This window comes from Apus apus, chromosome 2 (genome assembly GCF_020740795.1).
Source record: "Apus apus isolate bApuApu2 chromosome 2, bApuApu2.pri.cur, whole genome shotgun sequence".
Taxonomy (NCBI): Eukaryota; Metazoa; Chordata; class Aves; order Apodiformes; family Apodidae; genus Apus; species Apus apus.
In genome coordinates this window covers 53,751,693-53,777,120 of record NC_067283.1, presented here as the reverse complement: position 1 = coordinate 53,777,120, position 25,428 = coordinate 53,751,693, and the positions used below count along the sequence as shown (strand labels likewise).

Here is a 25,428-nt window from a genome sequence, read left to right as displayed (position 1 = left end):
ACTGCAGGCACATGTTGCATGCATATTTATGTGTAGAGATACACATATATATGTGTGATAATGTATGCATATATGCCTGTAAATGAGTATGTCTCAGATCTTGTAATTAACTCATGTTGAAGCAACTTGCTCTAGACTGGTTCAGTGTTACTGAAAGAGTTGAAAGCCATTGGAGCTAGCACGTTATTACTACCAGGAAAGTTCTGGAGCTGAGCAAAGTGTGCTGGAGTTTAACACTTCATTACCTCATTTTCAGCACTTTCCATGTAATTAATGATACTGATTTTAGAAACCCAAAAAATGCATAGCTGTGAATGTAATTCAAAGCTCTTTTCACCAGAAGTGTCATGAGCTTACATGGAAGGAGCACAGATGAATTACGCAAGGTACTCTTGATGCAAAGGCCATTTAAGATACTAAGCATTCCTGAACAGGAATATCCCAGTGGGAAGGACAAAGCTGTCAATGCTGTCTGAGCATGTAAGGTTAATCAGTGTGGCTCTGGTGCTCTCAGTGAAGCTATTCCATTTTATTTCAGCATATGGCGATGGATTCATGAAGAAATATTTCGCCTAGCCTAGCAGATAAAACAGAATAGATAATATGATAAGCTGAAGAGAAAGTACAAACCACAAGACTTTGTTAATTTTAAACTGGTAATGGAAAAATGAAGAAAAAGAGGCAATGGAGCATGTGAGTTAAATACAATTGTAGATGATTACTATTACCTGATAAAAACTGAAAAAGTATAATATATACTATACCTTGTTAGATGCAGACACATCTTTTTACAAATTCAGTGAGATGACTTGTCTCTAGGTTAGTGATTTTTATTGAAGTGTGTCAACATTACAAATGCAGAGAGATCTTAGTGAAACTTAGTTTTGAAAAATTATTTCAAAGGATTTCAAGTCTCATACCTGCCTTTGAGATCATGGCACATGTCTGGTTTTGTAGGCACAATTTGATGCTGTTTTCCCCTGTACTTAAATGACAAGCTGTAAAAGCAACTGATGACTTGGCTGAACTGTCTACTCAAAGCTCACTGTTCTCAGTTAGAAAGTAGAGGAAAACAAATTCTGTTCAAAGCAAAACTGTTTAGTGGTGTTAGTAAAAATGTTACATAAATTGTGGGTAAAATGCTTCCAGCAGAAGTGCAGTTTTAAAGTCTCCCTTATTGTAACACCATTTGCTTTTCATTTTGCATCTCATATACTTGAAGCTGCAAGAATTTCACAAATCTGTTCAGGGCTGTGAGGTTGCTGAGTGCATTGTCACTGCTGTGACCTGAGCGATTTATCAACAGTCATTTTGCAGGTTGTTTCCATCAGGAGGAGAAGTGGATGACAGAGTTGGAAGCTTCTTGTTATTCACTCTGTTTTGTTTGTAAAGAATGTACACGAATTCCCATTTCTGCCAACTCAAACAGCAGGAGACAGTTTTCTTACATGATGTTCCTGGCTGCTTCTTCTCTTCCGGGTCCTGTCCAAGTAGAACTCATTGGCTTTCTCTCTTTTGCAGCTCTTTTGAGGTCAGACCGTGAGTCTGTCCTGCTGACTGTCCACAGCTTTCCACATCTGACTGTGCAGTGTATCTGGCTGCATGTTGCACATGTGCACAGTTCCATCAACATGTATACATAAACTTCTGTGTCTGAAGTCAGCTTACACAGACCCTCTCAGTACCAGTGGCTCAACTCCCAGCCATCTGTACATATGTCTTAGATTTTGGATAGTGGCTCCTACATGTAAATTTACCACGGGATGAATGAAGATGTTTCTTACATTACCCCTTATAAAAAAAAAGAGCATCTGAACATGTGAAAGCAGTATTTGATCACTGTTAGCTTAATTATGACTCTTGTTATGATGTAATTCAGTTATGATTGCAGTGTCTGTAGGGCCCAGGTTTTAGGACAGCACTTAAGACTTGCTGAAGTTAGTCCCTGTTCAGAAATATTTAAGAATTATTAGGGTGCTTTCCTGAGGAATATCTGGGTAAAATCGGAAAGGTTCATGTTTCCCCCTTAGCAGCATTCCTAAACAATAAATAATGACTTTAAAAACGCAAATCAAAAACTAAGGGGGAAATCCTGGCCCAGTGTAAGGAAAGGATGAAAACTCAATTGAAATCAGTGAGTCCAGGTGTTCATCCAACATTTATTAGTGGATTTCTGCCCCCTGGTTTTTCAGTTTCACTTACCCATAGGCTTCATGCAACTTTTGAGGGAGGGTAAGACAAAGTAGTGACATCTGTACCTACTTGAGCATGAGCTAGAAAAAGCCATGTTATGCTCATAATACCTGATGATCAGCTTTATAGGAAGAGCAGGGAAAATGCTCAGAGGTCTGCAAAGCGATACTGATGAGTTAAAATATTGACCTATTTTGTCCAGATTAAAGATGAGAAGACTGGACAGGAGGAGGGTACAGTAATAATTTCCAGCATGCAAAAGAGAAAAGAAAGGTAGAGACTGCAAAGGGGAAAGTGTGTGATGAGTGCTAAGTGAAATAGCAAAGTGCTGGTCTCAAATTACTGCAGGAAAGATTTAGGATAGAGGATGGGAAAGAAAATTTTAATATGGTAAACATAATGTAGTTCTATATGAATAAATAAAGATATCCCAAAGAACTATCTGTTTTAAATTAAAAAAAAAGAAAAAAGGTATTTAAAAACAAGAAATGTCATGCTGGGTCAAACAATAGAGGGGTTAGACACTATCTAGTCACACAGTCTCTCTCATGGTGCAAACAGCGGATGCTATTTAAGAAGCACATGAACCTGTCTGCTTTTGGCTTTCTTTCTGTGCGCTCCCAACATCAATAATTATTAGATTAGCAATCCCAAAGCATATGCTCGTGCTTGTTCCTTTAGTTCCTTTTATGATCTATTTTTTTTGGACTTGTCTATTCTCATGTGAACCTGCTGGCTATGTCCGCCTCCTGGGGCAGCTATTCCAGAAGCCCACCAATGCTTTTTAATGTCTTTAAAGTTATTAATCTATGGCTTTCATTGAATGCCTGCTAGTTTACAAGCTTAAAAAGCTCTTTCCCTAAAACCTGGCAAAGCAGTACCAGAAAGGGGAAAGCACTTGGTTGCATTTGCAAGACATAGATGAATTAGATCTTGCATAACTGGGTGTATTTTGTGATACGAGGAGGCTATCTTCACGGTTCTTGTGAAGAAAGCTATGATGATATAATGAAACTAGCTTCAAAGTATTCACAAAATTTGGATCTTCTTGGCATTTTTGTGTCTGCCTGTCTCTTTAGGCACACCTATGCCATGTATAGGAAAGAAGGAGTTTTTCCTGACTTGAATTCACAGCTGTTTTGCGGTAAATTCCACAGCTGTGACCAGAAACTGGATGACCTTGTTAGTAGGACAGCCACAAAGTAGCCACAAAGTTTGGTTTTGATTATAATGTCTGTTTTCCTTCTTCTTGAAGTCTGTTCCTTAAAATTTGATGTGCTCATGTAATTGTAATGTAGTTCACTGCCCTGCTTTACCTCCGGTGAAGGGAGTCTGAAACTTCACAGAGGAGGAGAAGAGAAAGAGAGAGAGAGAAACAGACTGACAGACACAGAAGCCCACAGTATGGAAAAATAAATGATATCACTGATGGGCTTTACTGTCAGTGTATGTGAGTTATTGAATGCTTAAGCAGAAGTAGTACACATTTTTTCTAACCCTTATCCCCCATAAAACTCAACAACTAAAAAGATAACCTGCATGTAGTTTATTAGTGGTTTCATATTGGCACTGCATGGGTTACATTCAAGGGTGATGAAAGAGTTGGCAGATGTGTTGCCAGGCCATTTTCCATTATTTACCTGAAGTCCTGGCTAACTGGGGAGGTCCCAGTGGACTGGAGGGTAGCAAATGTAACACCCATCTATAAGAAAGGCAGAAAGAAGGATCTGGGAAACTATAGACCTGTCAGTCTGACCTCGGTACCAGGAGCGGTCATGGAGCAGATCATCTTGAGTGTTATTAGAAGACATACAGAGGATAACCAGGGGATCAGGCCCAGTCAGCATGGGCTTATGAAAGGCAGGTCTTGCCTTACGAACCTGATCTCCTTTTATAACCTGATGACCCGACTATTGTACAAGGGAGAGGCTGTGGATATTGTCTGTTTGGACCTCCAAAAAGCATTTGACACTGTTCCCCATAGAACTCTCATAAAAAAACCTGGCTGCTCATGGCCTGGATGAGCACACAATCTGTTGAATCAAGCACTGGCTGGACAGTCAGGCCCAAAGAATGGTGGTCAGTGGAGTCAAATCCAGCTGGTGGCCAGTCACAAGTGGTGTCCTCAGGGCTTAGTGTTGGGACCATTTCTGTTTAACCTCTTTATTGATGATCTCGATAAAGACATAGAGTGTATTATCAGTAGTTTGCAGATGACACCAAGCTAGGCGGGAGTGTTGATCTGCATGAGGATAGGGAGGCTCTACAGAGAGACTTGGGTAGATTGGATCATTGGGCTAATGTTAATGGTCCGGGCTTCAACAAGGCCAGATGCTGAGTCCTGCCCTTGGGCCACAACAACCCCAGGCAATGCTACAGGCTGGGGAAGTGTGGCTGGAAAGTGTCTGGCAGAAAAGGACCTGGGGGTTCTCATTGAATGTGAGCCAGCAGTGTGCCCAGGTGGCCAAGAAAGTCAATGGCATCCTGGCTTGTATTAGAAATAGTGTGACCAGCAGAAGCAGAGAGGTGATTGTCCCCCTGTGCTCAGCACTGGTGAGGCCAGACCTGGAGTATTGTGTCCAGTTTTGGGCACCTCAATTCAAGAGAGATCTCGAGGTGCTGGAAGCGAGTACAGAGGAGGGCAACAAAGCTGGTGAAGGGCCTAGAGAATAAATCTGATGAAGAACGCTTAAAGGAGCTGGGGATGTTTAGTTTGAGGAAGAGGAGGCTGAGGGGAGACCTCATCAGTCTCTACAACTACCTGAAAGGTCATTGTAGAGAGGTTGGTGCTGGTCTCTTCTCACAGGTAACTGGCGACAGAACAAGAGGGAATGGCTTCAAGCTGCAAAAGGGCAGGTTTAGACTGGACATTGGGAGAAAAATTTTCACAGAGGGTGGTCAGACACTAGAATAGGCTGCCCAGGGAGGTGGTTGAGTCACCATCCCTGGATGTTTTTAAGGGTCTTTTGGATGTGGTGTTGGTGGATATGGTTTAGGGGAGAACTTTGTAGAGTAGGGATGATGGTTGGACTCGGTGATCCCAAGGGTCTTTTCCAACCTGAAGAGTTCTATGATACTATATGCATTCATCTTTTATTTCTTTTCTACTTTGTTTAAAAAAAGAAAAAAGTCTGAAATGGAAATACAAATCAGATTCCCTTCAGTGGTGCAGATTTTCATTTCTCAGTAGGTAGATGAAAGAAAAAGATTAATAATTCACACTTCTGTGAATCCAAGATTTTTTGGAAGTGACTGTTATTTTGGAAAATATGAACAATTGGGCCAGGCATGTTATGTTCTTTTGGCAGCTGGATTTTGGAAGTGTTGAGCACCCCTTGTCTGAAATGCAGCCACTTTAAGTTATCTTAAAGAAACATGATGCAAATTGAGGTCTCTGAAGCCACTGATTGGTTTTGAAAAACCTGGTTGTTGGTTTTAGTAGTTCTGGACTCCCAAAATTACTACTTTCAGTTCTTGTTTACCACATCAGAGCATGAATTTTAGCCTGTTACTGAATGACACTGGTGCCATCTTGGTGCACATTTCTAAGCAGACATGGCTGGATTGGCTGGGCAAGGCCAAGTGATGCCACCCTTCCTGCTAATGCTGGCCTGCCTAGAAAGCAACATGAGCTTGGTGGGGCTAGCAAGAGGGCATATGGCTGTCTGTGAAGGCAGAGGGATTCCATGGGGTCTGAGGGGACTCTGGGCTATGGGGATTCTTCACACATCCTGTATTTAAGAGCTGTTGAACAAAGTGCATGAAAAACTTTGGGAAAGAGGGCAGGAATCCAGGTCTCCCCTTCCCAGCAGAACATTCCATGCCAGCAATGTTGTGAGCTTTGATTTCTTTGTCTTCTTTTTGGCCCACAACATAAACTTTATTGTTGAACAGCCTGAATGGTTTCTGAAAGGCTGAGAAAGACCTGCCACCTTTTGTTCTCTTCAGATCTTCAGATCTTTTCAGATCAGAAAAATCATCCAGGCTGCCCTGGGACAGCATCTTGTATGTGAGTGACGTTAAACCCAGCCAGGTCATCTTGCTTTATGAAGAATTCTCCAGAAACAGCTGGAGACAATTATTTGAAGGCAGCTATCAGAGCTTTGTAAGAATCACCCTGATATCTGAACCGGTGTCACCATTTCTAAGTACTCCTCTTTGCTGTGCTGGCTATTCCTCTGCTCCCTCACAATGTCCTTTTCGTTTCAGTCTGAGATGTTTGAAGTTTGGAGGCAGAGGGAATTAAGTGCAGGTTGCCAAGATCTGTAGGAAAATCCTAGTACCTCAGGCTCAATCCTTGCTACTCAGCACAGGACAAAAGAAAAATACTAAAGAAGTAAGGATTCCTCCTTTCCTTAGCACGTCTGTCCAACTGTGTCCTAAGGCATCTGCTGCTGGTGGAATTGTTTTCCATTAAGAGCCACTAGTTAAGATGATGTCTGTCTCCTCCTGTACCCTACAAGTTTGCTTGCTTGCAAGTTGGACAAACATTGGCAATGGCTGACTTACCACCCTCCTTCTGAAGGATCACGTGGTGTTCAGGCAGGTGTAGGTAAAGAAGACATCTCTATGAGGTAAAATCTGTCCTTTTGATGGAAGGCATTTTGATTTATATAGGGAGGGGAATAGCAAATATGCTTACCTAATGTTTAAGCACTTGCACTGTACTGGTGGAAGGCACATAACTGCAGGGCAGTGAAACTTGCTTCTGCAGTTGTTAAAGCAGAGACACTTTTGTCCTTTAGTTAGAGAAGTATTTTGCCACTGGGGATGCATCATCACATCGCCATGTGTTGCTCTGCATGGGGTTGAGAATATGAAGGAGGGATACTTGACCAAAAATAACCCTATATAGCAGTCCTTTCCTGTCTTTGGAGGGACTCACTGGAAAATACTGCTAAACTCCTGTAAATAGAAGTGAGCTGCATTAAATGCAAGTTGTATGCATACATCTGGGGGCTCCTACAGTCTGTTTCCTACTTGTGGTCAAAGGTTCCTCTTCAGCATCCAAGTTTCCAAGTTTCTAGTCAATGGCACCTTAACAGCCTCCAAATGAGGTGAAAATATATTCTGATCACAGCAGTTCCCTCCTGCCCTTCCTGAACTGTTTGGGAGGGATCTCCTGTGCTCTTGCTTTGTATAGGTTAAAAATTGGATGTTAGATGCAGGTGCTCATTTTAACTGTAATCACAGAGCAGTGATGAGCAGGATCCCAGCACAAAAGGACCTGGGGGTGCTGGTGGACAGCCAGCTGAACATGAGCCAGCAGTGTTCCCAGGTGGCTAAGAAGGCCAACAGCATCCTGGCCTGCATCAGGAATAGTGTGGCCAGCAGGAGTAGGGAGGTGATGGTGCCCCCGTACTCTGCACTGGTGAGGCCACACCCTGAGTACTGTGTGCAGTTCTGGGCTCCTCACTACAGGAAGGACATTGAGGGGCTGGAGAACGTCCAGAGAAGAGCAACCAACCTGGTAAAGTGTCTAGAGAACAAGTCATCCGAGGAACAGCTGAGGGAACTAGGGATGTTTAGTTTGGAGAAGAGGAGGCTGAGGGGCGACCTCATTGCCCTCTACAACTGTGTGAAAGGAGGTTGCAGGGAGGTGGGTGTTGGCCTCTTCTCCCATGTGAATAACCACAGGACCATAGGAAATGGTCTGAAGTTGCAGCAGGGGAAGTTCAGATTGGATATTAGGAAGAATTTCTTTACTGAAAGAGTGGTCAGGCTCTGGAACAGGCTGGCCAGCGAGGTTGTTGAGTCACCATTCTTGGATGTATTCAAGAAATATGTAGATGAAGAACTTCAGGGCATGCTCTAGGAGCTGAGATTGTAGGTTGTGTGTTGTGGTTTTTTTGGGGGTGTGTATTCTGTGGTTTTGTTTTTGTTTATTTGTTTGATGGTTTGGGGTTTTGTTGTTGTTTGTTTGTTGGGTTTTTTTGTGTTTTGGTGGCTTGTGTTTTTTGGTTGTGGTTTTTGTTTGTTTGTTTTGTTTGTTTGTTGGGTTGGTTTTTTTATGTTTGGACTCGGTGATCTTGGAGGTCCTTTCCAACCCTGACTATTCTGTGATTCTGTGATCTGCATCTCTGGGCTGAGGTCTTCAGTCAGTCATGTCTTGTGGCTGAATTGTAAGTTCATCTTTTTACCGTGTAGTATCTGAGGAGTATTACCAAAGTTTTGAACCTTGTCTTGCAAAGCTAGGTTTTGTTGTGCATGCTTAAACACCTACAAAGGAAAAAAAAATCATCACCCTGTATTTCCAAGGGTGCTATGTGCATGGAGCTCCCAGTGAAATCAGTCCCCTTCTTGTTTCCTTTTAAAGTGATTCAGCTGAAGGGTAAAGATGTCCTAGGCATTAACCGTTCACAGAGAAACAAAGTACTGCATCAAAATGGTTTCTGTGTTGTGTTTGTTGCTCTTGGTGGATTTTATGGCATCTTCAGGGTGGTGCCGTCTCCTGTTTGAACTGTGTGAGATGAACTCACCGTATCTACATGGAAGCAAAAAATGCTGGGGTATAGTAAAGAGGCATTGTTTCAGCCTCATGTATGGCACTGTAATTGTATGGTTTTTAATGAACAGACCAGAGTAGTTACACTTAGTAATGTTTGTTCACTAAAAAGGAAAAAGGATGTTAAATCATTGTGTTCTTTGATGAATGGCTTGTACACTGAAGAATAAATTGAACAAACTGGCATAGAGCTCAGTGAACATGAAATCAGCTATTAGAAGAAAGCTTGTGAACAAATTCTGAGCCTGATATGCATCTTTTGATTAATGTCCCATCAATCATCCATAGTGGCTACCTTAGCTAAGTCGTGCTGTAATCATTCATGGTTGCTTACAGGAACACTAGCAGGGACTATAGAGCTGCAATAACTGAATATTATTACTGATTTCTCTCTAACTCTTGCTGTGAACAATTACTGTTTTCACTACATTTCTGACTCCCTTTATTAAAAAGAATACAATGCAAAATGAAAAGGGAGTTCCTCAAAGACCAGTAAAATCCTCCCAGAGTATTCTTAATGATATTCTGTCCTAAATGGGCAAACTATTGTAATGCAGAGTTCTCACCAGGAATAATAGTAATGTAATCACATTGAAGCTGTCTTTTTATGGATTGTAGTCAAACAGACAAAATGTATAGTCAAATTAATGAACACAGAAATTCCGTAGAATTATTATTTAAAATGGTTGAAATTATTTTAGCTCTTTTTGTGTCACAGTATTTGCAGTTAATGCACTTAACGGCAACAGCAATTAAGACTCCAAACTGTAAATTTGGATTAAATCCACCCTTTTGACATTAGAAAAAGCCTTAATTCTTAAAAGGTATTATGCCTGCACCCTTGTCTTTTAAGGCCTAATGTTTTAAATGTGCACAGCTCTTCTGAACTGTGGGGTTTTTTTAAGAAAAAAAGAATAATACACTTTTTTCTTTTTTTCTTTTTTTTTTCTTTTATGATTATAAGTTAATGGCAAATGTTTACAGGAGAATCTCATATGCGTGTGTGTGAAGATTTAGTTCTACACCATTTATTTCTCAAGTGTGACACAAAGAATGCTTTGGCACTACCCACAAAATATGTCCTTAGGTGGCAGTGCAGTTTCCTCCAAAGTCACTGTAGTCTGGGAAATACAGTGAAGTAATGAAGTGATGACAGGTATTAACATGCATAATGGACTTTAATAGACATTTAATGTTGTTTAACTGGAAGAAGGAGAAGTGCTTTCCCATTGGAATATTTCTACATTGAAACTCATTGATCACCAATTTCAGAGGGGAAAGGTTAATCCATCAGTTTCTGTAACCAAACGGCACTGATGGAAATTCTTTAGGTGACATTCTGGATGAACTGAGCTTTCCATCTTTGCAAACAAATGAGTGATATGACAAGCATGGTGTTCAGAACACATTTAACCAATTGATTTTCTCTCCTCTTGTAATAAGATCTAGAGACATATGAAAGAGCGTAGCCTGAGCCAAGATTAAAGGAACTGCTTCATACACGTGAACATAGGAGAACTGCATTATCAATAAAAATACTATAAAGCATGTAGGCACCCATTCTTTTTCTTTATATAAAGTTTGTTATTGCAATAAATAGCTGTTATTGAACAGCTTGCCTTTTATTTCAGTTTTTCTGAATTTTATTTTAGTTGGCTTTCTGTGGTTTCCTGGTAAATGTTAGGGAAAAATGTTGTGTTTTCTTATGGTATCGTTTTTGCACTTGCTAGTAAATCCAAGCTAACTCTGGATTTAAAACGAGGATTTTTCATCCTTTGGGACACCAAGAAAGATGTGAAGGGGAGAGAGGGAGGGACCTGACTTCAATTAATGTAAATATATCAAATATGTTTTAAAGGTTTAATCTGGACGGTTCCTTACTGTAATGACCCTCATCTTTTTCCTTCCTTTTCCCTCCTTTTTCTCCCAAATTCAGCCCTGCTCTGAGTTTCACATACCCTCCTACACCGGTATCCCTCCAGCAAATGCATCAGCAAATTATAAGTCGTCAGCAAACCTTAGGTTCAGCCTTTGGACACAGCCCTCCACTCATCCATCCTGCTCCAACTTTTCCTACCCAGAGACCTATCCCTGGCATCCCCAGTGTCCTGAACCCTGTCCAGGTCAGCTCTGGACCTTCTGAGTCCACACAGGTGAGAGACAACAAAAGAAACCTTTGCACCTCATTAGTTCAAAAATAAAATAAATGACATGTCTTGGTGGCAATTAATCACCACTGTCACCGAGGCCCTTCGATAACAGTTTTCTTGCAGCTATAGCATTTGTAGTCTCTTTATTATAAATCACAGGGCTGTATGTGTGGTTCCTGATTGGTAGCTTGCTTTTTAGTCCTCATAAATATTTCAGTGTGCTGCAGCAGCTTCTCGTTCCAAACTGCCTCTCCTGGATCTTACACAGGAACTTTAACAGAGATGGGGAGTAAGAAAAAGGGGGAAGACTCGTCAAAACACTAACACGTTAAAGATAAGCAGCTTCACCTTGTGATGCAGGTGTGAGTCACTCAGTCTGCGAGCACCAGAAGAACTCAAAGATAGTGCAGAGGTTTGAAGGGGTTTTTTTCTGTGATTTGTGCCAGATTGGACTTACTGAATTTAAATTAATAATTTCAATAAACCAAGGTGTCTTCCCAAAAGCTGAGGGGATGTACAGTAAATGAATCAGGCCCCTAATGTGGAGTTTATCACAGTTCATGGTTTGCCTGTTATTAACTAGTGCTGTTTGTTTCCAGATGACCTAGGATAGGTTATTTATCAGTCTGGGAGCTGTTTATCTCCTGGCTAGCTTTTACAAATGTAGAAGCAGAACATGCTGCTGTAGAAAACATATTGATTTTTTGTGGGGTCCATGCAAGTTCAGATATCTCTAAAAGATCTCTGGATTCCTACAAGATCCATTTGCAGGTGTAGATAATGGTGTTCAGTCTAGCACAGCAAGAGAAAAAAAAAGATTCTGCCCTGTTTATGTCAGCAATAGTTTTGCTGTTGACTTGGGAGAATCCAGGACTTCATCTATGGTTTTTTGGCTGAGCCTTACACAAACTTTTCTTCCTATCCATCATTATAATGGGAAATGCAGCGAAAAAGCTGAGTTCCTTCAAGTATTAAAAAATAAATCATTCTCTTTTGTTTATTTGAAAGAGTACACAGTGATTTTGCTTTTCAAAGTTGCCTTTCTGAAGTAATCATCATGTGGAAAATCAAGTTATCAAGTTCTTCCTACCCCTCCCTGGCCTGACAAAACCAGCATTGGTTTGTAGCAAGGAATCACATCAAATGCCCCCCTTCCTGTTCCCTCCCTGCTCCATTACAAGGTTGAGTGATGCAGCTCTTCCACAAGTTAATGCTATGTAATTAAAGCACGATGTAATTGCATATCCAATATAATTAACAATGTAGCTTCACCAAATAAAGTTGCTGAGCAGATGCTGCATATTTTTGTTTGGCACTACATGTTTATCACAGTCTAATTTTGTCTTCTTTTGGGGAACAAAAAAACCAAACACCTGTCTGCAGCAGAATAAACCCACAAGTGAATCTGCAGTGAGCAGTACTGGAGATCCCATGCACAACAAGCGCTCCAAGATAAAGCCTGACGAGGAGCTCCCCAGCCCGGGAGCAGGAAGCGTGCAGGTATGGTGGGCTGGTTACAGTCCTGAGCCTTTCGTCTCACTGCCAGAGGGGGAATGCACCGTGCCTGTGGCACATCCTTTCAGGCTTCCTGCCCTGGTATGGCCCTTCATCCAGTGCACAGATGGGCAGCCTCAGCTCATGGCAAGAAGAGTTAAACATGCAGCGCTGGGTTACAGGACTGTGGTGCAGAACGAGGGTAGAGAGGAAGAAGGCTGATGGAGTGATGCCTCTGGTCAGTCAGAGAGCGCTCAACCCTCTCTTTGCTGCTGAAAAGCAAACCAGAGACATTCAGGTCTTTATTGAGGACAAGTTGTCTGTTCGGCTGCCACACGGCCTTTTACCAGGTCTGGGCAGAGTACTGCACTGAGGCCTCAGTGTTGGGCTCCAGTCTCGTTTGCTGTACTTTCTGTACCAGTTAATGCCACTGGTTTTAGTAGAGTGACTCCTGATTTACAGTGACTTGGGGCAGGTGAGAGTCAGAGCCTCTGTCTTGGGCCTGAATTCATGTTTTGGAGAATGGAGTAATAGAGTGAACTGAGTGTAAAATAATCTATACACCCACCCCCATCTTCCTTGTAGTGCTGAAATAATTCACTTTTCTTCGTCTTCAGTTTCAGAATTTCCTCTCACCCCTGTTTTCTCCTCTCTGCAGGAACAGCCAGAAGGTATGACCCTAGTAAAAGAGGAAGGGGACAAAGATGAAAGCAAACAGGAGCCTGAAGTGGTCTACGAGACAAACTGCCACTGGGAAGGCTGTTCCAGGGAGTTTGACACGCAGGAACAGCTAGTGCATGTAAGTTAATAGTATTCAGGAACCGGATTTTAAAACTACGTGACCTTTTTCATGGAGGTCAGGTTCTCTGACCCTGTGCTGAGTCAAGTTTCTTAGCTAACAGCACTGCAAACTGGAGAAGGCCTTATGAGTTTCTGAGAATAAAGAAAACTCAGAGCCACAGTGCTTGACCTGTTCAGTCAGCTAAAGCTTAGTGTAAAATTCAATAAAGTCTTCAATAGAGATTGTAATGGCTCTGATCCTGTAAGCCAGCAAATGCTATTTTGAGTTAGAGACTTTGATAGTTATTGAGTAATAGTAAGCTGGACATGAATTATTATTAACCTTTAGCCAAGTTTGATTTTTTCTCCCCAAAAGGGACTGTAACAGTAGAAATCGGCAAGGGGAATACTTCCCCTTCCCTAAGGGTTTTTTTGGTATCAGTTTACTGTTGTGATGTAAACTGAAGTTGATTATTTGGCTAAATACCTGGAGACTTGAGTCATTTCAGTCTTTCCAGCAAAAGCGAATTTTATGCTCTTACTTATGCTACTCCAAATATTAGTTGTATCTGCCTTGTTTTTTCTTCCTCTCTAACAGTTCTCCAGCTGTTTTGTAGTATTGTAAGCTACAAAATTAATGATCAAACTCTAGAATATAACCTGCCAAGTACAGTCCCCCCCATTTCCACTCTCCTTAGCTAGCAGCACCTCTCTTTATTTCCAGCATTATAGAACACATCTAAATACTCTGAAAAAAAAAAGGAATTCCTAGTACAGATTAGAGAGGAGCATCTTCAGCACATTGTGTGTCAGAAGCATATTTATTGTAGAAAAATGTTTAATGCTCTCCTAGAGATCATACAAAATCTGTTGCATTATGTGGCCAATACTGCTGAAGTACCTTGTTAAAAAATGCACTTTTTCATCAAAAAATAAATAAAACCCCTTACTATGTATTTCCGAACATGACAAAATGTTAAATGGATGCCTCAAAACTGACTTCAGTAAAGCAATGCCAGTTTTTACTTCCTGGAATGTGAGAGCCTCTTTGTGTTGCAGTTATTCATCAAGATATATTTTCAGTGTTATTAGGCAGTAGTAGTAACAATAACAATAATAATAAATGAATGACTATCACAAACCAAAATAATGGCAAAAATGTGACATTTTAGAAGAATCTTTTGGACACATTTTGCACAAAAAATACCATAACATTTTAGTAGGCCAAGATGAAATGACTCTCACAGTGTCATAAAAATTTTTTGAGGAAGAAAATACCATACTAATGGTTGCCGTAAAGGGTTGGACACATTTAAATGATCAAGTGTCCATCATGCAAACAGACGAGTTGGCATCATCTGGGGCTCTGCACAGGCACAGTCTTTAGATTTGCTAATAATTACAGGGCTGAAGCTTTATGATGCCTGGCAATCCTGTCTCAATATTCAGAAATGGTCGTAGTGATAATGATAAATAATTTACACCAAAATATATGAAATAAAAGAGAAATCTGAAGTAAAAGAGAAATCCAGAATAAAAGTGCCCTTGGTAATGAAGAAAAGAAATAAGTTTTTTTAAAGTTTCAGACATAAAATTTAATTTAATTCCACTGTGCCTTTTAGCTAATAGCTAATGTTTTGTAGTTTCAGGTGAATTAAATTGACAGCGTGATTGTTTGGTTGTTGGGGTTTTTTTAATGCATTTGCTGTTTCTGGTGTGACTCTCCTAGTGAAACTGACTGTACTGTAAGGATCAATAGCAAGACTGCTCTGAAAAAAGTGTATTATGTTTCTGCATGATGCCAATATCTGAAATGGGTTTCTCTAGACATAAAGAAGGCAGATAAAAAACGTTTCTGTGATGCAAGGATTTCTTTGTGGCAGGGCTCAGGATTCAGATCTGTTATGATGGCATTTCAGATTACGAGGTCAAATCCTGACTCGATACTCTGAAGACAATAAAATCATCATCATCATCACAACCATCACATTCAAGTAGTATAAATCAGGCTGTAAGAGTCAGCGTGACTTAGTGATGGGGCCCTGGTTTCTGATTTCTTTTGCTGCTCTGGCAGAGTCCTGCTGTGGGGACTTGAGTGAGTTATTTCTGTCCAGAATTGCAAAGGGTTTTAGACATCTAACTCTGTTTGAAAGTCTCACTCTTCACCCCGGTCTGTCTCTCCCACATTTTGTCTGTCCTTGATTACTGCAACTTTCTGATGTACAGCTGCAGCAACTAGGGAAATGAAGCCTGGGTCTCGGTAGGGCTTCACAGGAGGGCAGTCTTAGTTTTGCTTAGCTGTGTGACTCCAGCAGAAGGCTCTCAGGCCCTGAGCAGCAGTTTGGTCCTTGAAAATCTCCCCACTGATGCGGCTCATGTGTGCCTCCTACCCAAATACTGGTGGCTAAATCCAAGTAGGTACAAATTGCCATAACTGCGCTTACCTCGGTGTCTTTGCGCTGGCCTGTGCATATGTGCACTTGAACCAGGCACAGATAATATGTGTCTCAGTGGCATGAGTGCATCCTTTGCTCGGTAATATTTACACTGCAGCAGCAGCTGGAGGCCTCGTCAAGCTCAGAGTGCCACAGTGCTAGATGCTGCTCAAACACAAGAGGAGTGGCCCTGGTACGGGCATGACATCCTCACCCTGCACCTGCAGGGCCATGTCCATCGAGCTGCTCAGTGCTCTCTGGAGGTACCTGAGGTAGCTTGTGTACAGACAGGTCTGTAGCTAGGATCACACTATTAACCCTCCCATCTTGCAGCAGAGCTCAGTCACGTTGCCTCTCCTGGCTGCATGCGCTGCTGCTCTGCGGGTGCTTCCCAACTTGCCAGCAGACTAAGCAGAGCCTCATTCGCTCCAGCCAAGCTCAAAGCGGGGTTTTAAGTGACATGCTGGACTGTTGTCTGGGACATCAGAAGTAGAGATAATCATGCTGTTTTGTTGCCTTTACTGTGCTGTGGTAATCATCAAGGGAGGGTCACCTGACATGGGGAAAGGCAATTAAAGGCTTACATTTTTCCCTAGCAAGACTCGTCCAGATAACATCTACTGGCTTCCCTATATTCTCTGGCACTCAAAGGACAATTAGCATGAGCAGAGAGCTACAGTCAATGTTCAGAAGCTGGGATAGCACTATACACTAGATACTACATCATATTGTGTACACACACCTACTTGCCTATACTATGGGTAGTCAAGTGAACTGTATAGTGAAACTAAGAGTGAGCTCTGTAGACCTTCACAGAGGATTGCAAGAAACCCCTTCCTTGTCACCCACTTCATTGAGTATGCGGCATGTGCCATATATTCAGTAGAAGGGAAAATACATTTGTATATTTGACTTGAAAGTATTTAGAATATTCTTTCACTGGTATAACTCTCTAAACCAGTTCCCTGGTCTTGGAAGTTCAGCTGGGAAGAGGAAATTTATAAAGTGCAGAGTTCAGAAAAAAAACCTAAAAAGCATTCTTGTGCATCCTGGTAAAGCTAAATTTTCAGGATATACACAGGCTAGCCATAAGTCTTCTAATGAATGTGGGAGTTTTTTCAGGGGAATAAAAGCTACTGCTTGTAGCCATGCAATACTAGTAAGGTATTAGACCCAAAACTTGCAATGGTTCAGAACAGATGGTTATCCAAGCCTTGTATCCAAAAGCACTGGCATTTTAAAGGCACTGCAGCATTCAGGGAAAAGAAAGAACTATGTATCTAGCTGCTTGTTTTGTTTCCTAAAAGGTTAGGTACCTCAGCATGAATTCTAGTTGCACCGGGTTGAGCAGAACTCCAGAGAGCTTTTGCACCATATGCAATGCACACACTTCAAATTATGGATGTCATTATTCCCATTATATGTAGGGTGTACACACAAACACATATACATGTGTTTTGAAAGAGGTAAATACGAATTTGTGTATATTCTGGTCTTTGTCACCTGAGGATAGTTTTGTTATATTTTGGGAATGATGGGACCCAGTTTGCTTTGAAATCAACTGTGTGTGAATCAGATTCTAGCAATTTCTGCATTATAAAGTAATGTGTGGTATAGCACATATGAAGTGGTAGATACAAATATAATCTGTGTCTGAATATGTGCTATAGCTTTAGAGCAAAAATTGCAATCTTGGGCACAATAGCCAGCTTTTGATGGCATTTTTCTGCATTACTTTCTTTAGCAAAATCCTGCAGTTATTAGTGTAAAATGTGGGCCCCAGTGAAAGTATACTTAGGCCCCAAGAGACAGTGTTTTCTGACTGAATTTATGAACAGAACATGGACTGCTATGAATAAATAAATGAAAAGCTACATAAAAGAATAGTTATTGACCCACCCAGAAGGACCTGACACTGAAATTATTTTGGTGCGGGAGCTCTTATTTTCAAGCAACATATGCCACTTAGAATTCAACATGGTTAAATTGTCATGATCCATACACCAAAAGGCAAGGTGTTAAACCATTCAGACGGTCTGCCTTATTTATAGTACCTATCCATCCCTTCCCTTCCCCCTCTTTACAGTTAATAGAAAGATTCATGATTCTTCATGGTTGTCTATCTAGCGTCTGACAGTACCGACTGCCCTGCTAAAGCAAGTCACTATCTATAATTGATATCCTTCTATGGAATAGGATACTGGCTGCAATTGAAGGGTTTTGCTGAAAGCTCTTAAATCCTGACAAGTTCTGCCGTTGTTCTCGTTCAGTCGCTGAGCTGCACTGCTGGGATCCCAGGGTTATTTGAAGTTGGTTCAAAAGGGGTGCGCGTGTTGCGCGTTAGCAAAGCACAAAGTTGGAGACCCACGCTAGAGCTGCCACTGCATTCGGCTGCCAGGTAGCCTTATTTACAGCACCTTGCACTCCTGAAAAGGTTGCTTGCATTACTGTTTGAACATGTTAGAGGTTTCTTCCTTTCCCTTCTTCTTCTTAAAAAAAAATAAATAAAATCTTATTTATTTTAAATCCTCAATTTGCTTCTGGGGTCTTTATCATTCAGCTGTTTAATTAATTTCTCTGCCCAGCGAGATATTATAATTGGGCTTTGCTGAGCTCAAGTTTGTTTTAAATATGTGATAAATGCACTTGAGCGCCCAGAAGCTAAGAAGATATTGTGTATTTTTATAAATCTGCTTTTTGTTGCAGTTTGTCTTTTTTTTTCTCCCCCAGAAATCAGTCTAAGAATAAAATATTGCAAAAGGGTTAGACACTAAAGATAAAAGTTTATTTAAGAAAATTATCCTTCAAGGAAATGACTGAAGTTATTGTTAAATATTAATACAGTGGCAATCAGAAAAACGTAGTGCTGCTGCCTATTTCTCATCCCCCTTGCTGTGTAGCCTTGATGATAATTATTTTTTATTCAAAAAACATGCCTGAAGAGCTATAGGGCTATTTTTTGTTAGTGTTTTCTCCTTAATTGTACAGCAATAAAATTCTCTCATTGTTGTTACATTAGATGAGCTCAAGAAGCCCTGGAACTGCCAGCAGTGGCTTACATTCAAGATTTCATTTGCTAAGGTCTTCCTGCCTGTTCCAAAGCCCCGGTGGCTGGAGTGCTCCCACAGCAATCCTCAGGGTGGCTGTTGTCATGCTCCCTTATCACACCAGAGAGGGAAGTTTCTTGTGTTTCCAGGTACCCAGGTGTTCCCAAGGTAATTGTGGTGCACTGAGAACATCCAGAAGAGCCATGACGTGAATTGAGTGTCTTCATGTTTTTGCCCTCGGCTCCTACAGAAAGGGCAGGTTCAGCTCTGACCGACAGAAGCTGGCCAATGATCCATGAAGACCTACATAAAACCTGGGCACAGCCTGCCTGCCTTGGCTCGTGTTTTGCAGCATCTGCCGTGATATGAGCTGCCTTGATCAATGATGTGCACCTTGAAACACTTAAGAATGGGTCTGGTCGGGAGGTGAGGAGCACACCGCTCTTGGAAGGATGCGGCCTCTACAGAGTGGCTTCTTTTTGATGCGCAGAAATAAGGACACTCAGAGTCAATAGACTGGGAAGTCTCACTCCCTTTGCTATCATGCTGCCTTTGGCCTGCCACTCCTTCCTCAGCTCCTCTCCTGTAGGGGAGTGGAGGGTAAGGACTGGAAGAGAGCTTCCCCTCTCAAAGAGAAGATCCAACTGCCATAGAAGAATGAGCCAGATCAGAGCAGTTCCCCTGAGTAACAGCTGCAGTGGCAGAGATGTAGATGACCCCGAGAATCGTGCCTTGCCCACCGCTTTGCAGGAGGAGAAGCTGCCCTGTGAGGCAGCAGCCGGGCGATGCCAGAGCCCCCGGGGCGCTGCTGACAGCTGTGCGGGGAGGCACCGGTGCCTGAAGGGAGGCACTGACACACAGCGGCCCCAAGAGGCAGGTTTTCCTTCCTGCACCAGTGCTGGCTTTCCTGCGGCTGCCGGGGGCGGGCTCGCAAGCCCGTCCTGGTGCAGGTGAAGTCCCAGCTACACGAAGCGAGTCCCTTCACAATCCCAAAAGGGCTGTAACTACACGTCCCAGTTTGCATGCATCTCCAAATACGTGCAGGGATTTATTTTTGTTTTTTTTAGTTCTTCTTTTCAGAGGCAGTTTTCAGTGCGTTTTCACTCTAGTTTTATTTCTGTCTGGTGCAGTCACACAGAGGGACTTCAGCCTGGTTGCAGGCTCGTTGTGCGTGGCAGTGACAGCTACTGCACTGAAAGGTTCAGAGATGTTTCTTTTAAATTGAAAAGAGTAAGGAGTAGATAAGAACATGAAATCCATTATAGTAATCTTTTTTTCCTGACGAAAGGAGAATGTTTTACCTACACTAGCAAAGGGGTTTTTGTTGATGGTTTTATTCTATTTCATCTTATTTTATTTTTTACTCACTGGGGCCCAGACCCTAATCCGTATTTGGAGAAGCAATGCTGTGGGCAAAAGAAATCATTATTCAAGTGAGACAAGCCTAGGGCTTGGGCTGAAGGCTGGGACAAGATGAAGAAGGCAGAGTTGTTTCAGAGGCAAGCAAGTGCCACAGGAAGGTGGCACTCCAATTTGTGCATCCACTCAGTATGTTTGACTTTCCTGGCTGTGAAGGAATAAGGGGGAGGAGAAAGAGGGAGGAGAGATTGTGGTAAATAATAATGAGAAACATCTGTCCAGAAGCTTTTAGATTTTTGCAGTCTCTTCCTTACTGCTGGTTTAAAGGCTGAGTTATAATTGAGACACCACCTTACTGTGCTGGATTATAGGCTGCTGAACCCACAGTTTTGAACTGTGCCAGAATGGTAGCATTGTTTAGGGGCCAGCAATTCATTACATGCCATAGGAAGGCTAGTAAGCAGATCTCTGCCCCTGAGTGCGTGTTCATTCTTTCTTGGTTTCTCTATGGGTACCTAATACAGACCTGTTTAAATGAAGCAAGTCTTTAACCCCCCATCAAAGGTAACCATGTAAGTGCTGTCAGGTTTTAAGGTTAAGTAACCCGCAGACGGACCTCATGGCTGGTCTGTAGCCTCATTAGCCCTCGGGCTCTGGCACGGCCCCTGTTTGCCTTCCCAGCACACCCTTGCTCTGTGCCAGCCACCGTGGTGCCCTTCCAGCAGTGTTAAAAGTCAGCACTGCTGCCTCGTGAAGAGATCTTACTCGCTCTGGGCTTGACCCAAAGGCCAGCTGTGCTTTGGCTCAGGTCCTCTTAAGCACTCCACTGCACAAGCGCATTGGCAGTTCCCCTGCCTCGAGTCTGGCTTTTGATGAATCACAGAGGAGAAGGGGGGAAAAAAAAAATAAAGTGGGGATTTCTTTTTTTGATAGAGAAAGGTTTACAAAAAAATAAATCCACCCTAATCTGTGAAGTATTAAGAGGGGATTTAGAGAGAGAAATGTAATCATTTTTAAATTTTAATTCCTCTGTAATTAGCATTTCTTTCACAGCATTAGGAAAACTTGTTGTTAGTCTGCTGCTGTTACTGCTACTGTTCATATGAGATGCCAAAGTCATTGTCTTTGAATTGGTGTCCCTAAAAGAGGTTCCTAAACTATGACATGTTATTTAAATAGCCCTTCTTTTTTACTTCTGTGTGTAGGAATGAACTGTGCTCCTCCTATACCCTGAGAAGTTCCTCTAGCCATTCAGATTGAAATTGTAACAAGTGGGCACTCGAGTGGAAAGGGCTGTGCAGGGCAGGGAGTGGGGTTTGGCCTCTGCTTGTGCTGTTAATCACCAAGCACTATTTAGGTGGGTTCTGAATATCCACCTTTATTTGATGTGTTTCTTTTGCCTGAGAGTTCAGTTAGTGAACTCTTCCAGGTTAGTGATGTTTCATGGGTGGCTTCCAGTTTTGGGGAGAAGTGTAGGGTAAGAAGCTGCCAGCCAAGTCCCAGGAGAGCCTGTGCTCACTGGAGTTATGAACTTGTAGGCAAGAGTAAAGCTGCAAGCTGAGTTGGCTGTTCAGCTCCTGACTTTTGTTGGCGTATCATGGAGCAGAGAGAAAAGGAAAGTAAGTCCCTGCCTGCTTTTATTGCTGGCTCTGAGCTGCAGGGAAGGTGGGGCTTGTGCATTGACTCCACGTACCTTTCAGTCCTGACCAATGGGCCAGAACAAAGCAGATCTGCATGGGCAGAGCTGTGTTTTCTGTACAGCTTTTTCCTGTCTTGGTACTGCTGACTGAGTGATTTGCTGTTATGTGGCCTGTGTTACTATGGTAAAGCAATGGAACATCTACCTTGAACCTTATTGAGTCCCCTGTTCAGTGTGCCTCTTGCCTCTGCGCTGCTTTTGTCACTTCCCAATGAATAGGATTTTATCCACAGTGCAGCACATCTCGGTGTCTTTGTCACAAGTGCCATGTTCTCCCTTGTAGCCACCCATGTTATACCCAAAAGGTTTTTCCATAGAAACCTGATGCCTGCAAGAACAGCTATTGCATGTGGAAGTGCTTTTTCTCTGATAGAAGTGCCAGATCAGCATGCATGAGAGAAGGCAGGGACAGGCAAACCAATACAGATGTGAGTGCAACTTCTGCATTTGGTTTTGAAGGGGCTGGGCTGCATGCATTCATTTTTGCAGTCTCTTGTTTGTGTAACCTCTTAATAGAAAGAAAAGAAAAAAACAGATGAGCCTTTTATCATGATGAAACAAATGTAGTGTTTTCCAGTGTTTAAACTTTTGTGTGAAAATGACTTTTCTTCAAGGTGTTGGGTACCTAATCTATAGGATGTATGGGTGGTGGTTTTGTCAGGAGTGGGTCCTCTGGTGGCTTGCACTGTAGGTATGAGGTCTGCATATACCATTCCTACGTGTATCACAGGGCTGAGATGCTGCAGTTCTCTGTGAGATAAAGTAGTCAGGCTGAAAATGAAACAAAGCTCTAACTGTATCCCTCCTTGTGTTTAGCAGAGATAAACTACAGTGGAGTCTCAGTGCTGCTCCGTTTGGCTTCTGGCAGCAGCTTTAATTGGTAAAATGCAGATTTTTTTTTTGATCAAGAGAGGATTATTCTTGTTATCAGTCTGGAGCATCTTATTTCAAGATGAAAAGGCTTCGCTGAATTACAGATGCCAACATTTTTACAAAGCACTTTGGCGATTGACATCTCAAAGAGAAAGTATGATTTATTAGCCTATAATGGCTAACACTGAGCACTGGGCTAGGTCCCACTGATTTGTGAAATTGCTTAATAGGAATTGCCTTTTTGTGTCATTCAAGTCCTAGGTTTTTCAAATAAACTTAAAATATAAAGTGTATGAAACATTCCATACCTGGAAAGGGAGATGAAGGGTAATGGGGCTGTGTAGCTAAAAAGAAATGACAGGCAAAAGAATAAAGGGAGAAAGAAAGAGAGAGAAAGAAAGAGAAGGAGAAAGAAAAGAAAGAAAAAGAAGGACCTACTTCTAAATCCATCTTGGTGGTGCTTTTTTACAGTAGTTTGGTTGATATGTTGGCAGGGTAAAGATTAATAACAAGCCTTGTCGCTATCAGTACCTGCTTGTCAATTCTCTGTAACAGGGCTGTCTGTTCAGCATGGAAATTATTGATTAAATAAAAATTGCTATTAGATTGTGATGTGATCCATAATCACAAACAATGGTGGACATTCCTCTTTCAGATCCCAAGCCATGCATCAAGTTTTTCCTTGCAGTAATTTATATTGTGCTGACACTCGCACCCATTAGGCTTTTATCCTCTCCTACATGTGTCAAGAAAGCACTAAAAGAAAGAACAGCAGCAGCACAGCAGCAGGTAGGCACTCACTAAATTTCTAGAGAGAAGCACAACACATCTAAGTCTGGCCTTTGCTTCCAGTTAGCACCTTACTCCAGCAGTGATTTCCACCAGGTAAGGGCAACACCTCCTGAATTCAGGGATCTTTTTCAGAGTGTTTTCAGGGAGGGCAGAAGCTTGCTCCACAAATATTCATACCTAAGATGCTCACTGTTTGTTTATTTTCCGGTTCTTCTTGCTGGTTTTATTTATGATCCTTGTTTAAGGTACACCCATGGGTAGGCCCTCCATGTCAGGACAGTATGGAAAAGGGATGCATCCAGGAAGTTGCAGTATAGTTTAGTGGCAGGGTTTTTTTAGCATTCTGGAGTGAATGGGCAGATGACTTTCCTGTACTTATTTAGCTCTGATGCTTCCTAGTTTGAAGAGCCTAGGAATGAAGCACTTCAGTTAAGACTGCATCACTTTAGACACAGTTAATTAAAAATAAATTATCACTCCTCACAGCATGTGTGAGCACAATGTCAACTTTCTTCCACCTATTAAAGCCTTTGTCTAAACCTAAAGGAAACTTAATCGGAATGTTTTTGAGAGTTTTGCCACTTACAGGGAATTACTGCCCACACAGCTTCCCTGTCCCTTTGTCTCAGAAGGCCTTAAACAATACATATGTGTCAAAACTGATCAAGCCCATCTGGCCTGGCTGCCAAGGAGAGGCATCCCCATAGCTCTGGATTTGTGCATTGTAGATTGTTTTGTCAGTTGCCAACACTAGGCAGGATTACTACAAGAGTTTTGTACCTCTGTATGAGAGCTGAGAATACACAAGAGTAATACACTGTGGGTATGCAGTGATTTTTTTAAATGATTTTTTATTTCTGTTAGTGTAATTTTTCTTAGTTAGTAAAATAAAGGCTTTATACTGTAAGTTGTGTGATCATACTATCATAGTATGATGTATATTTCTCTATCTCACCACTGTTGGGGTAGGCTTTGCATATCTGTCTGGTGCCTAATATTTCTAATATGGCCACAGATAACCCAGAAAACCCTACCAGCACTAGTTGGCCAGTTATTGCATTACACTCAGCTTATAGAGTGTTTTAACAGTGGGCTTAGCTTACTTCATTATGCAGGGCAAAGAAGTTTCCAGGCTTGGCTGCTGTCGCTTAAATCAAGAGACCACTTCAATTTGCAAAGCTGGATCATGTGCTTTGCACACCTCCCTCCAGTGCAGCCACTTTCTCTGTGTGGCTCAGAGCCAAGGGATTACCAGCCAGGAAATTAATTGCCAAGGGGATTCCGACACTTTGGGTTAATAAAAAAAGCCTGAACAAAGAAATGTGTTTTATATCACATTCTGGAGGAACCAGGCTGCAGCTCTGATAGTTTTTGGCTGAGGGACAGTTGGACAGATACACAACTGCCCTTTGGTTTACTGCTGCAGACTTCTGGGGTTGAGTGCCAGCATAAGTCTGTCCCATTCAGAAGGTGCCACAGTGGTGTACAGGAGGAGAGACGAATCTTTGAGATAAACCAGACTATTTAACATTGATTTTTAGTTACCAGATGCAGCTCTAAGTTCACTGCAAGTCAATTAAAGTTAGAGTGTGGAATGCGGGGCAGAAAAAAAATTGGCCTTGGCTCTTTTCTGAGAGTGTTAGGTGATATCCCCATGTTCTACTAAGAGATCCTGCACAGTTTTCATTCCAACAGCTCAAATGTTTGTCTGTAGTTTAGATACAATGCAAGACTGTCTGTAGTATATAGGAGAGAATTGAAAATGTTATCCTGTGGCAAGAGGGAGATGAAAGAAGGTATCTCTGCTGCTGGTTCCTGGAGCATCAAGGGTGACTAACTTCTGACAGGTGACAGAGGCCTTTGTTAACCCCAACTTTGCTAGGATGTGACAGGGATGACCAAGCCTAGCATGGACCTGTAAGGTAATTCTAAATGGATGTCCAGTGGAAAAAAGTTGAGGGAAGTCTCAGATGAGCAGTAAACTGTTGCACGTGTTGAAGCTGATTAGAAATTCTCCTTGGAGATGTTAGGAAGGAAGCACCCCAAATACTTTCTCCAATTCAGTCGTGATGCCATGGCTTTAACACACTGCTGCTTTTGT

General features: G+C 42.0%; 1 protein-coding gene across 4 annotated transcripts in view; it reads left to right on the top strand.

The window, feature by feature from the left end:
- The window catches only part of GLI3 (GLI family zinc finger 3), a 194,458-nt gene that overhangs the window by 144,942 nt on the left and 24,088 nt on the right, over nt 1-25,428 (top strand). For 3 of the 4 annotated variants that reach the window (XM_051612215.1, XM_051612218.1, XM_051612217.1), the window contains 3 exons: nt 10,635-10,851; nt 12,232-12,348; nt 13,001-13,141. In XM_051612215.1, coding sequence (XP_051468175.1) covers nt 10,635-10,851; nt 12,232-12,348; nt 13,001-13,141 — 475 coding nt within the window. The remainder of the gene's footprint in view (nt 1-10,634; nt 10,852-12,231; nt 12,349-13,000; nt 13,142-25,428) is intronic. The other variant, XM_051612216.1, reaches the window with a different exon arrangement.